Consider the following 17,045-nt stretch of genomic DNA (forward strand, 5'->3'; position numbering starts at 1 on the left):
CCTCTGTCACAACTGCCTGCCTTCTCCCTGCCCAGCCCCCTGGGCTGGCCCTCGTCCTTGGGGCCATTCTGGTAGTGCTCTTTCTGGGGGCCAGCCCCCCAGGAGCCTTCAGACACCCTGGCTCTAGGACGAGGCATGGCACGTTTGTGAGAGACCGTGATCTCTCCTGTGGCACTGCCTAAAACGTCGTTTGCTGCCTGACTGCACCAGCGTGTTAATTTTAGCTGCAATTTCCATTTTCTGTTATAAACTCATGCCTTAGAACACAGTCCTCTCCAATTTGGATTATATTTATAAATTCTAAAGTTATCTTTCAATGCAGTGAGCTATTGTGGCTTTGATATAATGAAGTAGTGTTGATTATGCAGTTATTTGAGACTTTACTCTACTTTGCCTTGCTGGTTAAACATTCTTCTTTTTCACTTGTACGTAGCTATAGATTATATTTTGAGCAGACTTACCTTCAGACTTTTATAGTGGCGTATAGGAGTTCATGCTACGGAAATCTCATGTCTGCAAATACTAAGTGCATATATGATTATTGCCCAGCTGGAGGTTCTCGGTAGGGGAAAAATTACGACTAGCAATCTTAAATATAATCTGTGTTAATATTCTTTTATAGGAAGTAATTTGTTCGCCTCTTTTTTAAGGTGTAGCAAAAAGCAGTGGTTGAGAGTCCGCCTGCCGATGCAGGGGACACGGGTTCGTGCCCCGGTCCGGGAGGATCCCACATGCCGCGGAGCGGCTGGGCCCGTGAGCCACGGCCACTGAGCCTGCGCGTCCGGAGCCTGTGCTCCACAGCGGGAGGGGCCACAGCAGTGAGAGGCCCGCATACAGAAAAAAAAAAAAAAAAAAGCAGTGGTTTAAAGTTTACTGATTAACACTTTGCACTTTGCATGTTTCTGTTAACACTGCTAGTTTTTCCAGGCTTTTAGTACTTTCAAGACATATCTCTGCCAAGGTGCTTTTTAAGGTAGAAATTGTAGTAATTTACTGATGTATATATTATTGTTTCTTCTAGCACATGTAAAATTTGGTTAATACTGGTTGCATTTGCACTACAAATTACTTCTAATTTTATCATGAATATTGGAAAGTAACATAAGCAGACTAGTTCTTTTATAATGTAATTATGAAAATTTTGTCCTAACAATGATAAACCTGTTTTACAGAACTATGAAAGATTTTGAGATGATACGAGGGATGAAAATGAAACTAAATCCTCAAAATTCTGTAAGTGACCATCTTGGGATATTTTTATTATAATATAAGCAGTCTGTCAGCTGAGGTCTTTATCTTTTGACTCTAGAACTTTCTTGTGGTTTGCTGAAGGTGTATATCGTCTTGTCTCTGATCCTTGGATTTGGGGAATAAAGTATTGAAATATTTGATCCAAATGTCCGAGTCTGACATTCCAGGAAATCCATTGTTTTTGTGGGTTGGTTGCTCTCGCTCTCTCTCTCGCTCTCTCTCTCGCTCTCTCTCTCTCTCTCTCTCTCTCTCTCTCTCTCTCTCACACACACACACACACTGTCTGTCAGCACACCCTGTGCTAATACCTGCTCACACAGACGTTGCTTCTGTTCTGTGGAGAGTCGGTGTCTGTGCGAAGCACCTTTAGGGGGCTTGGGGGGGGATGACCTGGCCGGTGGCAGCTTCAGCATCAGTGCTCACCTTGCAGTTGAAACGTTTGTTTGCTAACCTGTGGAGCTCAGTTAAGTAGATCAATGTTGACTGACAAAGTGTAACCCGTCCTGAAAACACTGAATCTTAAGATCAAATGATTACATGATTCTTCCAGTCAGACTAAGTGTCCTTAGGGCCAGAGGGTGCCCTGAAAAGGGATGAGATCCCAGGTGTTAGGGCTCGGGTCCTCATCTGGCTCGGGGTGCCGCGGGATTGCTGGGCTGTCTGGACCCCTGTCCTGTAGCTGCTGGTGGTGGTCATTCTTGGTTGCTGGTGGCTGCTGAGCAGGGTTACAAGCTCTTTACCGGCTTCCCAGATCCAACCAGCAGGAAATGGAGTAATTCTGTCATAGTCACTGATTTCTGGAGCAGCATGTGAGATTGTTAAGTGGTAGTCAGAGCTGTATCTAGCAGAGTAACTAGGATTAGCCATCCACGCACTTTGGCTTTGTAGGTAGGTCCACTTAGGAAACTAGATCATGGGTCAGAATTTAGCTTGGTGAGCACAGGAACAGAAAAGGTGAAGTGTGTTGCCAAAAGCTAATTCATTAATATGACTCGAAGTTGTTCTCCCTGGACATGTTTTTGTTCGTTTGTTTGTTTTTTGGCTGCATTGGGTCTTCGTTGCTGCATACGGGTTTTCTCTAGTTGCGGCAAGCGGGGCTACTCTTCGTCGCGGTGTGCGGGCTTCTGATTGCGGTGGCTTCTGTTGTTGTGGAGCACGGGCTCTAGGCGCGCGGGCTTCAGTAGTTGTGGCTCACGGGCTCAGTCGTTGTGGCTTGCGGGCTCTAGAGCACAGGCTCAGCTGTGGCGCACGGGCTTAGTTGCTCCACGGCATGTGGGACCTTCCCGGACCAGGGCTCGAACCTGTGTCCCCTGCATTGGCAGGCGGATTCCTAACCACTGTACCACCAGGGAAGCCCCAGACATGTTATGTAGCTACTGATGCTGGCTGTTCTGAGGATGTTTGGGAAATGCCCTTTCTTCTCTCCTGAAGCGCCTGTTTCAGTGAAGGTGCCACCGTTCACCCTGCTCCCCTAGCCAGACCCTGGACTAAGTCTAGACCAGGGGTTCTCAGACTGCTCCCTGGAAGGCAGCACCTGGGCGCTTGGCAGAAAGGCAGGCTCTCGAGCGCCACGAGCTGTGTGTCAGTGATCCCTGCGGGTGTTCATACACGCCCCCGCCCGTAGTGTCAGGTCCCGAGGCCTGCAGCTTCTGCCTTCCTGGGAACTCTGTCCCCTGTCTGGGCCCATTGCCACAGCCCTGGCTGAGGTCATTATTCCTTCTCCCCAAGACGACAGTGACTGGTTTTCTAGCCTTTTGTTCTGCTCCCCTCGAGGTTGTCCTGCATTCCAACAGCTTTGCTGGGTGCCTGGCCCACGTTGGATGCGGAGAAGGTCCTGTGCACTTACTGGGAATGGGAATGAATGAATGCAGGGCTGCCAGAGGGATTTTTCTAAAACACTGATTGGGCCTTGCACTCTTTTGTTTAACATTTTCAGGTAATTATTAGATTTACCTTCCCATTTCTTGGCTTTCCCACCCAGCCCTTCGTCATCTTTCCTGGACGTCCTCCTCTTCTGCCTGGGAGCCCGGTCGGTGTTCTCCGCTCACTACTGACAGCCGCGTGATGCTCGTGTGCTCTTTTCACGTACTTTTTGCTTTGCTTTCCCTTCTTTTACTTTATTTATTTTTTTATTGAAGTATAGTTGATTTGCCATGCTGTGCTTTCCTTTATTCTTACATCCTAACTGACGCTTATGTGCCAGCGAATGCCGTACCCCTGGATTACGTGCTCCCGTTCTTCACAGCCCAGCTCAGGCTCTGTCTCCTGCAGACGTCTCCTGCCCTCCCCTGTGATTTAACACCCTTCGTGGGCTGTTTGGCGTGGTACAGCGTCATACACGTGACACACTGTTCTCTAATTGGCGGGCTGCTTGTCTTCCTGCTGCCTGGACTGTTGTCAGCTCTTGGTACAGGGATGGTGTCTTGTCTCTGTTGCATTAGAGCCTGCGCTCTGTCTGGCACGTAGAGGTTAGTAAACAGTCATCTGTTGGAGGCCATGAGTGCCAGGAACTGATCACTCAGGGGCCAGAGTCCCAGGGATGCTGTCCCTGCCCTTCAGGAGCTCATGGGCAGAAAGAAAGGGAACCTCCATGTCTTACCTTGGTCCCCTTCCCTGACAAAAGTATGAGCATGGCGCATGAGAAAGAATACCTTGTCCGCAGAGGAGATAATGTCTAAACTGAACCTTTAAGGACCTTGGTAATAAGGATGGAAGCCTCGTTCACGGAGCTCTTCTCAGTGCCAGGTGTTTTGTTTTGCAGTTGAAGTGCATTTAGCAGTACTGTCTGGGAGACGCTGTTGATTCATTCAACAGATAACTCTTGAGGGACTACTGTGTACCAGGCAGAATTCAGGGGCCAAGATACAACGGGAAAATTGCAAACAAAATCCCTGCCCTCATGAAGCTTACGTCATAGGGGAAGAAAAGAGATAGTAAACACATGAAAAAAATCAGCATCGTGCTAGTCCTGTGGTGATAGGGACTGTGGGGGAAATAATGCAGAAAAAGTGGATGGAGGCTGTTGTCTTACAGGGGCTGGGCAGTGAAGACCCGCCCCCCCCCCAGGAAGATGACACTGGAGCAGCCCTGAAGAAGTGAGGGGCTGGCGACAGCCAAGGAAGAGCCCTCTGGGCAGAGGCCGGAGGCAGGGGTCTGCCTTGCGGTGGAGGAGCAGCAGGAGGCCGGCGGGGATGGGGGGGCAGGGAAGCCCTGCGAGTCCCCGCGCTGTGGACTGTGTACCAGGGGTCAAAAATGGTTGTTCTAGTGTTTCTTTATGACATATTTTCTTTGCCAAGATTAGAGTTAATTCTGCCTTAGTTACGTTTTAAATTGTTGCTTTCATTTCTGGGATCCACCCTAAGCTTCTTGCTTAGATTTAGAAAGAACTCTAGTCTCACCTAATCTTACCTGCAGTGTGTTTTATGGATTAATCCACGGGTTACATTTTGGGGAAAATTTCAGCGTGGCTAATTTAATCTATCAATTTTGACTTCCCATTAGTTTACATTTTAGAATGACATTTGTTTAGCTTTTCCCCAAATTCTGCAATTATGCTTTATTTATACCTCTCAACTCACTGATTGCAGGGAAGTCAAAATAAAAAGGCACGTATTTCCTGCCAAGTCATGAATTTCTAGGCTTTTTATAAACCTTTTTCTGGCATCATAACAGGTATACATTTTGTAAGTTGGCTAAATTATTGATTAAAGTTGTGAAATAGTCAACAGCTTTCATAACAGTGAGTTTTCCTTTGCAGGAATTAATGCCTTGGGATCCCCCCTACTACAGTGGTGTGATTCGTGCAGAGAGGTACGTTTTCTGAGAAATGCTCGTATGTGAGAAGGAAGAAAGAAATACGTATTGAGCGTTTTGCCTGCTAACTGGGCAACTGTCCCTTCACTTGGTGCCCACGTTACAAACCTGCGTCCCCTCAAGCTCAGGCCCTGTGCCGGAGTGGCCAGCATCCGTCCTCAGGTCACTTATCTGGGTTGGGAAGCCCCTCCCCCAGGCCTGTAGTGGTCCTTCCCCCATAGCCCGTCCTCTGTGGCTTCTGTCATTCCTTTTTGCACCTTGTGAGTACCTCCCGCATGGCTGGAATCCAGCCCCTCCGCCTCTTCCTGTGGGTGCTGTCCAGGCCTCTAGACTCTGAGCTGGAGGGGCTGGGACTTGGCTAGAACCCTCGTCGTGTCCCGTTTCGGGCCCAGGGTGGGTGCTCGGCACGTATTTGTTGAACCAGCAGAGGAATACGGTGGTACTTGGCGTGGCACAGTGTGGTTTTCTTATGTTTTCTCATTTTTATTGGAACACGTCAGCATGTTATTGGCACATCTGGGAGGATAGAAATGAAATGAGGATTTGGGAAACTTACGTTGATAGAGGGACTCCTCTGGCTTCCGTATTCCTCTGTGTCTATTAAACTGTGGCAAACGAGGAGCTATGCTTTTTTCCCTAAATATACCCTATTTCTGTCATTTTTATGTTTGCTTGTAAACCCACAAAATATGGAGGCCTGTTTGGAGTGAACACAAAAATGTTTATGTCCCAAGCAACTTTACATCTGCAAGAGGAATATATTTTTTAACAATCTCAGAATCTTAGCCTTTAACAAATGCTTAACATTTTTCTCTTATGGTTCATTTTTTAGATATGCAGTCAAGATTGACTCAGGTCCTGGAAGAGAATAAAAGTTTTGAGCCGCTTTTTTTACTAAATCGTACTGGCATATATCATGATAATATACTTACTCAGTTGGTATTAAACTTCAAAGTCTTTTGGTTGCCATGCATTATATTCAAGCACCAAGCAAAGGGTAGTAAGCACCTCACTAAAATTAGACGCCGCTTCTTCTAATGGTTTCTTTTGGCATTTGTCATAGAAGCAGAAACCCGTAGCTTTTCCTGTTCTTTCTGCCCCGGCAGCAGGAGGTGGCCTGAGATCGGTCAGTGTGTCCAAGAGCTGACCCACTGAGTTCCCATCTTTTCCCCTCTGTGGCCTCTCCTTACGTATCTGTTCCCCAAACCAGTGTTACTTACAGAGCATAGGCGTCTCCTAACCTGTAGGCAATAATGCTTTGTTAGCTGGTGTTTCTGATACATGTGTCCCAGGTTCAGCGTCAGTCACCTTCTCTAGGAAAGCACGTAAACTGTAGTTCAGAATCTATAATAATTTGATCCTGGTGAACAGTGAGTGCTTAGAATATATCATAGCTTAACATAAGATACGCTAGTAATAAGACATTACTTCACGATTGTGTTTTATGGCTGCAAGACTTCATATCCTGTTCTTACAGTTGTATTAAAAAATAACATTTCTCTCTTAAAATCCTTTCAAAGGCATAGCATACAGGAATGTTAATTTTTTTATTAATATGTTCCATATTTATGTAAAGTTTTTCGTTGTATTTTTGACATTGGAAAGTAATGTAAATTAGATGTCCTTGTTTCTTTCTGATTTTTGCCACTGTGATTTTTATGTGGTGTTCCTCTGCATCATGTCCCCCACCCCTTATTATTACTATTATTATATTTTGTGGTACGCGGGCCTCCCACTATCGCGGCCCCTCCTGTTGCGGAGCACAGGCTCCGGATGCGCAGCCTCAGCGGCCATGGCTCACGGGCCCAGCCGCTCCGCAGCATGTGGGATCTTCCCGGACCGGGGCACGAACCCATGTCCCCTGCATCGGCAGGCGGACTCTCAACCACTGTGCCACCAGGGAAGCCCTATTATTATTATTTTTGACCGTGCTTCGTGGCATGCAGGATCTTAGTTCTCCGACCAGGGATCAAACCCATGTCCCCTTCAGTGGAAGCTCCGAGTCCTAACCACTGGATCACCAGGGAAGTCCCTCCCATCCCTTATTTTTTAATACCTTAGCCTTAAATTTAAAAGCGATATTTTTGTCATTTCACTGTGCTCTGTAAGTATAGCATACCCAAGTGGTGGTTCTGTGGAAATTACATGTGGATATTTGAATACTTGGAAAGATAGAATCAATTATGAAGTATACGTATGCATTAATCAGGGTGTGCGATCCGTGAGAAGTTTGACAGTGATCTTAAACAGAAGCTGTTGAATAAAGGGGAGTGAGTCCTCCATTTATACCAAAAATGCACCACTGGAAAGTCTTTAGGTTGCTGCCTGGCTCCGGACTCGGTACTTAGAGATCCCGGAGCCCCCCAGAGGTTGGGAATTCTGACTCCTCTGCACCCACCACAGAGATGGGGTCTTCTTGTCCAGATGGGAGGATCGGGGACAGCGTGGCCCTGTGGCCAGGAGCTCCTGAGGGCTGAGGCCCCGGACAGGCCTGTCTCCCCTGTGACACGTGCTACACACAGTCTGGGAAAGTGACTTATCCTCAGCCAGCTTGTATTTTTAGTACTAAAATAACATTATTATGTGGAATTGGCCATCTGTAAACCTTCTTCTAGAGAATGGTCCCCTCTAAGAGATGCTTTGTAATTGTCCTCTCAAATCTTTTGAAGGAGGTTCAGTTCTGCCTTAAAGCTTCTCTGAGAAAACACTCATCTGAAATGTAATGACTATATTAAATGAGTAACAGAATACTCATCAGAGAGCTTTTGGTGAGAGAGACTGCACTGGACAGGGGTCCACCTTGCCTGTGCATCCTGGTGGCCGTGTCCAGGGCAGGGGAGCCTGCCTGTGGCCGGCAGGACAGCACACAGGGGTCCCTTCCGTCTTCAAGGTTACAGGCCCACTACCGCCTTTAAAATGAAGCTGGAGCGTCGCTCAAGGCCCGCGTGGCTCTAACGAAAGATACACACATGCCCTCTGGTTCTCCCTCACCACCCTCGTCCTCCTCAGGTTACCTCGGCCAAACTGAACCCTGTCCCCTGCCTGGTCCCTTTCTGTGTCAGAGACTGCGGCTTCCTGCCCTGCCCTACATGTGACATTGTGCCTGGAGTCCCTGAAGCCCCCCGGCCTGTGCTTATAGCCCAAGTGCCGCACGGCCGGGCGCTCACAGTGTCCTCTGGACCTCACTGTCAGCCACGCCCGGAAGCGCAGAGCAACGTTTGTCTTGTCTCCTCTGTTTGAAGTGCAGTGGGGAACACGCTCTGGGCCCAGGAAACGTGCTGGCTGACAGCCGTTGTTGGAGCCTGTGTCTACACCAGTGGTTGGAGATCCGTAGTAAAAGCAACCCAGTGATCACTATTTTGGTGAACATATTTTTGTGGATGGCATTTTTCATCTGTCAGGTTTGTTGAAGGCAGCATGACCTCTGGAGGTCTTCATGATGCTCCTTTGTTGAGAGGTTTCCCCAGGCTGGCTGGTTCTTAGAGTAGAAATCACCACTCTTCCGGGAACACAGTGTAACCCACCTGACAGCCACAGGGGACTTCAGTTCACTTATTTGGCTGTTAACTCAGGAAAAGAACCAGGAGAAGGGATGCAGAAATGCTTTAGGTGGGATTGTAAGAATTGGGGGGTTTAAAACCTCTATTTTGAGTAGCTTAAAAGGCAGAGGATGGAGTTTTGGGTTGCAGTGTCAGTCATCTTGATTGACTAGAGTAGACTGAGAGGCGCAGGTAGTGGAGGAGAAAAGAAAGGGAAAATGTAATAGTTTGGGTTTGAGGTTAGAAGGGTAGAAGAAAGTGAAGATTTCTAAATCCTCGTTAAATGCCTCTACTTGCAAGTAAAGCCTAAAATGTGTGGTTTGACGTGAAATGAAAAGCAGAAGGGGCTTTCCTTGACTTGAGCTTTTTTTCAAGTTACCCAGGGACTTTTTTTGGCCAACATGTTAAACACTTAAGATTTATTTCACATTTCTTAATGTTCGCATAAGAGAAAAAAGAACCTGTTAGAAAGATAGGAAATTGTGTTTTCAAACTGTGAGAGGTGAGTCCTGGGAAACAGTGGCAGAAGCAGCTAATGGGGAATCTTCAAGAGCGAAAATACCTTAATTTTGTTTCTTTTTCAAGTTTTAAATTCTTCATGGAAGAGTGAAAGTAATTCTTTACGAAAAGCGTATGTGCAATGATTTTATTTAGAATTTTTATTTTTGAAGAGTTAATACATTCACGTGGTTGGGACAAAACTGAAAACAACATGAAGCGTCCACTGAGGTATTTCGAATGCTGTGCACAGCCTCCTCCCACCCCTGCCCTCAGGAACAGTCATTCTTACAGTGTTCACTGCATCCTTCCAGTGTTTGATTTTTGTTTTTAATGCTCGAGGGCTTTCTTTATTTTCTGCCAAGGATGAGTTTCAGTGAATCCCATTTCACTTATTTTGGTGCTGTTTTATAGAATGATGTCATTGGGATGTGGGGTTCAGTAGAGTTTATTCCTTGCCAAGGTATATTCTGAAATGTCGGGAGCGTTCGCATAATGATATAGGAATGTTTTGTGTTTTAAACTATTCATGAAACATTGGACTTCCATAGAAGGATGGTGTGGTGTTTCAAGATGATACAACTGCTTGATACGTGAAATTGGGCAGTTTATTTGTTAGTGTATGTATACTGAGCTCGTTGCTTTCAATTTTTAAGGAAGCCTTTATAATGAAAACTTCCAAAATAAACAGAAATAGGGAGAATAATGTAAGTAACCCCCACATACTCATCTCCCAGATGAAGTAATTATCAGGGTTTTGCCATGTGAGCTTCACTGGTCTCTTACTTCTCCCTTCCTTCTTGTTACTAAAGTATTTTAAGCTGAATCCTAGCCCTTGTGTCATGTCACTCTTGTGTATTCTTTCCGTCTCTCAGTACGTGGCTGTTTTCTTATATGACTCCAGAACCACCAGAACCCAGTAAAGTTTGCAGCAGTTCATGGGCGTCATCTCATACCCCGACTACACCCCTGTTTCCTTGATGCTCTCCAGTCTGTTTCTTCCCAGTTGGCTTGCTGGGCTTTCCGTCTGAGTCTCTTGCTCCAGAGCTGGTCCCCACACGTCATGCCCCAGCCGACCTTGTTCACATTGCCACTCGCTAAAGAGACCAGGTCGTTGATCCTACAGGATTTCCAAGCTCGTGGGCTGATCTGGTTGCCTCCACGTGGGGTCATTTCCCTGGTTCCTGTCTTCCTGTAACGTGGATCTCGTGCCCCTCCCCCCCAATTGTGTTGGTTATGCTCTCTTGTGTTTCACGTGTGGCTGTTTGATTTTATGTAGTGATGGAACTGAAGAAGCTGAGTGAGAGGCTGCCATAATAGAGGTCTCGCTGCTCTCCTGGGATTTGGCTCCAGCCTCTATGATGGGGTCCCGTCACCTGGTGCCATGTCAGCGTGACTGTGGTCATCCTTTCCTCTAAGGTTCCCTTTCCTACCTCTCTAGGGTGAGGATGAGATTGTACTGTGATCTGTGTTAAGAGCAGTTTCCAGGGCTTCCCTGGTGGCACAGTGGTTAAGAATCCGCCTGCCAATGCAGGGGACACGGGTTCGAGCCCTGGTCCGGGAAGATCCCACATGCCGTGGAGCATCTAAGCCCGTGCGCCGTAACTACTGAGCCTGTGCTCTAGAGCCCGCGAGCCACAGGTACTGAGCCCGCGTGCCACAACTATGCGCGCCTAGAGCCTGTGCTCCACAACAAGAGAGGCCACCGCTTCTGAGTAGCCCTCACTCTCTGCAACTAGAGAAAGCCCGTGCGCAGCAATGAAGACTCAACACAGCCAAAAATAAGTAAAATAAATAAATTTGGAAAAAAAAAAGAGCAGTTTCCAGTGAACTGTGTATCTGATCTCCACCATTAAGGAAAAGAGCCCCCTCCTTACCAGGCAATTTGGCTGGAGCTGTTTTCTTGCCTCTAGAGTCAGAAGTCAAGATAGGACCAAACGGATGATGGCCAGTTCTTTATGAAACAGAGACGAAAAAGATATTTTCAGTGTGTGGTTACCTGAAAGGGAAACAGGTTCCTACTATCTTTCGGTTCTTTAATTGCTACCTTACCTTTATTTAGCTGGAGAAAACAGTCGTTCTCCCGGTGGCTTCAAGATTACAAGTTTCACGGTGTCATCCAGCTGTCACACTGTGATCCTACCGAAAACATCATTCCTGATGCCAGAAACATTCTGTGTGGTTCATTTTCCTTTGGTGAGGTTGAAAATAGCTCTGACGGTGCCGTCACACATGTATGTCTGCGCCTCCTAAGTGTCTCTTATCTGTCGTGTTTGTCCTGCAGGGACCCTCTGTAAGCACTTGTCTGCTGTGCAGATTCCCACACCTGCCTTAACTTACTGAATAGAATAGGGTGGGACTGAAGCCTGTGGTACCCGCAGTTTCAACCTGGATTCACTGACGGTACTGAACTGTGTTTTGTATTTTCACTACGTTCAGTGCCAAGGTTTTTGGAAGTAGAGTCCAGGTTCTTTCTTTACCTTCATCCCAGGTGCATCAGAAGTTGACATATAAATCTGACTCATAGAGTGTGCTTCAGAGAGACACTGATACATTGATTTTTTAATTTAATTTTATTAAAAAAAATTTTTTTTAATTAATTTATTTATTTTTGGCTGTGTTGGGTCTTCGTTTCTGTGCGAGGGCTTTCTCTAGTTGTGGCAAGCGGGATCCACTCTTCATCGCGGTGCGCGGGCCTCTCACTGTCGCGGCCTCTCGTTGTGGAGCACAGGCTCCAGACTCACAGGCTCAGTAGTTGTGGCTCATGGGCCTAGTTGCTCCGCAGCATGTGGGATCTTCCCAGACCAGGGCTTGAACCCGTGTCCCCTGCATTAGCAGGCAGATTCTCAACCACTGCGCCGCCAGGGAAGCCCCCATTGATTTTTTTTAAAAACTTAAATTACAACAAATGAATTCTTCAGTGGAAAGTCTCTTACTGACTAGTATTTCTGTACTTATTTTAATGATAGTGTTCCTGATGAGGATTTTGAGATATTGCTAAATTCTATTGTTTTTAATAAGAAAGGCCTAATTCATACCATTTACCATGTTGATTATAATATGTTCTCTGAAAACTGAAAATTTATAAACCCACACGTAGCATATTTTTAACCAGAAAAAACAGCAGAGAATCTACTGAGCTTCACTCACCAGCCGTGGTGGAGGAACAGTAAGCTTCTTCCAGTTTTTCCTGAGGATCTAGAGATCTCTTATTTCTGCATTCAAGTCAGGGGAACACCTTCACAACGAATAGCAGTAAACTTCTTGCAAAACTAGGCAAGAGTTTGGGTGATGAAACCAAATCCTCCAAATACACTTAAGTTTTACTGTGTTTAGGTTGGGCTGTGGCTCTGACGTGCTGTGAGGTTTTGTGTGTCACCTGTTGTGCTTTTCTCTTGTTTGGGGGGGTCTCTAGATGACGGAGGACATTTTTTTCCACAGTGGTTTCTCTTCTCACGGGGATCATGCTGTGAGCAGGTGGCATGGCAAGGGCGGGGGGAGCGGCATGGTGGCCCCGGGGGCACGGCGGGGTGTGTGTGTGTGTGTGTGTGTGCTGCCTCCTGAGCCCGGCATCCCGGAGGGCCTCAGTGACCTGTGACGCTGAACATCCTGTGGGTTGCGGACGTAAGCTGAGTGCACAAAGGCAGTCAGGGCGCCTCGGCAGGGGTGTAGCTGCTGGAAATACCTTGGAGCTTCCTGAATCCCTCACAGCCTCTCTGGGCCTCTCCCTTCTGGCTGCTCTTCAGGAGGGAATAGCCTCTTGTTTGGGAGGGTCATGGAGAGCCTGGTGGGGCACCGGCCTGGGGGGTCGCTTCCTTGTGGTGTGAGGCCGCTGAGTGAGGCGGGTGGTCTTTGTGGTTGAGCCTGTGGTGCTCTGTGCAGCCGCTCCCTCCCCTGGTTCTCCTTCCCCCGATGCCCTTCCCTCCTTCCCTCCCATGCGCCCCGCTTCTCCCTGACCCTCCCCCCGTGCTACTTCCTGACCTCATGCCCTCCCCCACCAACAGAACTGACCACCGCCTCGTCTTCATCCCCTCTGCCCTAACGTCCCTTGTCACTTATATTAGGTGCTCTTCGTGGTTTGGGGGCCTTACTCTTTCCACACTGAGTGTCATCAGGCACATAGTAGGTGATTAATTCACAGCATTAAGTCAGGCTTCCTGCCAGAGTGTCGCTGTGATGGACGGAGTGCCTGCTTTTCTCCAGGCACAGTGCCAGCTTCTTTGCGTGCATTTGTCTGGTCATTAGCGGAGCCTGGGACATACTGTATTGGGTTGGCCAAAATGTTCATGTGGGTTTTTCCGTAACATCTTATGGAAAAACCTGAACGAACTTTTTGGCAAACCCAATAGTTCATTTTCCTGGTGAGGAAGTTGAGGCCCCCAAAAACCAGAAGAAAAAAAACTTGCTCTCAAAGCACAGAAAGAGACAGAGCCAAGGTTTTAACTTCCAGCCCAGGGCTTTTTCTTCGAGACCGCCTTGGGCTGTCACCAGCCTCTCCCAGTCTCAGTTTCCTCCAGTAAAACTGAGTAATAATTCTAGCCTCACCTGTCTCCCAGGATTATGTAAGGAACATGGGAGGCTTCTGATGTGAAAGTGCTTGGCAAATCGTGAAGCACTGTGCAAGTCTAAGATAATGTTATCTCACACCGTTAGAGGTGTTGCTTCAGCAGTCATTCTAACTTTATTATGTATCATCAATCTCTTCCTTTTGATTAACTTCTTCCCCTTTGCCTGCAGAGGTGCTGAGATATTCCTTGTCATGAAACAGACAGTCGCCCCTCCCATGACCCTTGCAGAGATTGAAGTCCTCGTTTTTTCTTGCCAAACCTCCCCCAGCAGTCTAGACTGGACGCCTCCTCTCTCTGGTCTCTGTCGTCTGACTTGTGGCCCTGACAGTCGATCAGATGGTCTCTCCGAGTTACCAGCCACCTGCCACGCACACAGTTTGGTCCCTTGCTTTAGCCCTCAACACCCCGACCTCTGCGGTTCCTGACGGTACTTATTTCCTGCTCCCTGAAGTTCCTTCTTCAGTACACGGGCCCTCAGCCCTGCTCCCCGCCTTCTCACCGCCGCTCGTTTGCCCTTCTGGTTTCTTCTCTGAACTGGCAGCACGTTTTTGTTCGCGGGGTGCAGCTTTAGCAGTGAACTCAGGGCTCTGACTCCCGACCATTGGGAAACGTGACGGAGGAAGAACATCTAGGTGTAGCGCTTCCTTTAGTCCTTCCACTGGTAACACACTGTGGGAGGGACCTCAGTGCCTGGGCCCAAAGAAAGCAGGCCTGCAGGCCTCTTCTTGGTGTCATTTACTCCCGGACTGCTGTCGTCCAGTTAAAAAGAAGCCTCAGCCCTCGTGCTCAGTCCTGTCGTAACCTCGGGGCGATGACTTGTCTTTGTGTAAACCTGTTTCCGTACTGGTGACATGGGGGTAGAAGTGTGACCTTGTAGGGCTGTTTCTGCTGTTAGGTGAGATATATATAAAAGGCTGAGCCCAGGGTCCTCGTGAGCACTTGTCATCCGCAGCATCACACAAATGACAGTGGGTTAGCTGTCATTTTGTAGATTAAATTTAGGGAGTATGGACATACTTGCCATAAGGAGTCCTCTCTTGCCAAAGTAACGAACCTCTGCCTTCTGGACTGTGTCTGTTCCCCGTGCCAGGCCCGTCTTCAGCATTTCTGAGCTCCTCTCCTCGTCTTTCTAGCCACCGATGGGGCTGCTCCTGCACTGAGTGCAGTCTTGGGGGATACCCAGGAAAGGGTGGCAAAGCAGAGGCCTTTAGCTCTGCTCCCCTCCTGACACCTGGTAAACTAACAAGGTCATCAGTACAGCTGCATCTCCATCTCTGTGTCACAGAAGAATTGAGGAGGGTGAAGGAGCGTGTGGCGTCAGGTTGTACCGGGATCAGTAGATGTTACCTGAGAGTGATACACCAGCAAGTAAATAGTTAAGTATTTCAGAAGTGGTGGAGGAGCAAAACCACATTGCCAGAGAGGAAAAGAAGGTGCGGCCACAGAGCCAGAGGGAGAGGCAGGGAGCCTGAGCGGCCCACAGAGCCAGAGGGAGAGGCAGGGAGCCTGAGGTGCCAGGGCCCAGGCCTCCATGCCTGGAGGGCAGGCGTGCACACTCTCACAGCTTGCGGGGTCGGCAGGATGACTTGGCAACGCCTGTTTAAAAATCTGAAATCTCATGCTCTATGCAGCGTCGTCCTTTCTGGATGGACCCCACAGAGAGGTCTGCACCTGTCTGGCACGGTGTTTGTGGGCTGTTTGTCGCAGAGGTGAACTGACAGCAGCTAACAGCAGCTGACTGCACAGCCCTGGGTGCATTTTCTGTAGAGAAGTTAAAGTTGATACAAACATGATCAGAAGTCCAGCTCCTCTTATCACCGTGTGTGGGCCGTTGCAGACAGTGTCAGGGACGGGACACTCGCTTACAAGGTGTGGACTCTCACTGGCCACACACACCAGGGAGTGGACGCTTTGGAGAAGTTACGGCAGGTGCTTGTTGTGGACCAGAGCTTTATGTGCCGAAGCGGACAGTATTTAAAAGTACATTTTTGTTAAAAATACAGGAAAACATATTTTTGTTAAAAATGTGTGTTAAAAGGAAATTGCAGGATAAGAATTGTATGATTATGTGTGTCTATGTATATATATCTGTGTGTATTTCTGTACATGTAGATGTGTATACACACACACGTAAGCCTTCTTACACAGATAAAACAATGATACACAAGAAGTGGTTATCTCTAGATGGTGGGACTAGTAAGCCAGGGGATGTTATTTGAGAGCTTTTTTAAAAACAGGGAGTTTATATTACTTTTTTTTTTTTTTGCGGTACGCGGGCCTCTCACTGTCGTGGCCTCTCCCATCGCAGAGCACAGGCTCCGGACGCGCAGGCTCAGTGGCTGTGGCTCACGGCCCAGCCGCTCCGCGGCACGTGGGATCTTCCCGGACCGGAGCACGAACCTGCGTCCCCTGCATCAGCAGGCGGACCCTCAACCACTGCGCCACCAGGGAAGCCCTATATTATTTTTTGATGCATTTGTTCTCAGTCATTTCAAATGAATACCATTTGCTTTTCACCATTGATAACAGTTTCATTTAGTTTATACAGAGTGGAAGTTGTATGTGGAGTATTATACAAGCCTATATTCTGTACCTAAATGATTTTCTCCAAGCTAAGTTGTCTCCTTGAGCCTCGTCTGATTATCATATGTAGGTGTCGTGGGCAAGTCAGTACATGTTTTAGGTTATGCATAGGCTGTGTTGTTGTAGCTTTCCTATGTTTCTTTTCCATAAAGTGAGTTTCTTACAGCCAACATACAGTGGGTCTTGTTTTTTAATCCATTCTCATATTCTCTGCATTTTACTTGTTACATTTAGACTATTGATGTTTAAAGTGATTAGTGATATTATTGGGTTAAAACCTACCATGTTTGTTACTGTTTTCTATCTGTTGCCTGTATCATCTTTTTTTCTTTCTTTCGTCTTCCACTCTTTTTCTGCCTTTTATGGTTTTAACTGAGTATGTTATATGATTCCAGCTTTTCTCCTTTTTTCACTGTTTGAAGTCGTTGCCCTGAAGTTTACATATCCATTTACAAGTAGTGTGAGTCTCCTTCCCAGTAGTACTTCCTGCTTGTTGGTTAGTGCAGGCACCTAGGTCTCTTTCCAGTCCCTCCTAACATTGCTGTCATTATGTCACTTATCCTTAAGCTATAATCACCTAATACATCATTGCTATTACTATTTTGAACAAATATGAAACAGAAGAAATAGAAAGTTTTTTAATATCTTCATTTATTTCTTCTAACCCTCTTCCTTTATCTACGTGGCTCCAGGTTTCTGACTTACATTATTTTTCTTCTTCCTGAAGAACTTCTTTTAACATTTCTTATAAGCCTGGTCTACTAGTGAGAAATTTCCTCAATTTTTGTTCGTC

The 17,045-nt window shown here is 47.2% G+C and overlaps 1 protein-coding gene across 2 annotated transcripts in view; it reads left to right on the top strand.

Annotated features, from left to right (window-relative positions):
- Positions 1–17,045, top strand: part of MIPEP (mitochondrial intermediate peptidase) — a 133,581-nt gene that overhangs the window by 22,479 nt on the left and 94,057 nt on the right. For both annotated transcript variants that reach the window (XM_033409405.2, XM_012537432.3), the window contains exons 9-10: positions 1,173–1,233; positions 5,009–5,061. In XM_033409405.2, coding sequence (XP_033265296.1) covers positions 1,173–1,233; positions 5,009–5,061 — 114 coding nt within the window. The remainder of the gene's footprint in view (positions 1–1,172; positions 1,234–5,008; positions 5,062–17,045) is intronic.

The sequence above is a fragment of the Orcinus orca genome, chromosome 18, assembly GCF_937001465.1.
Source record: "Orcinus orca chromosome 18, mOrcOrc1.1, whole genome shotgun sequence".
NCBI classification, from domain to species: domain Eukaryota; kingdom Metazoa; phylum Chordata; class Mammalia; order Artiodactyla; family Delphinidae; genus Orcinus; species Orcinus orca.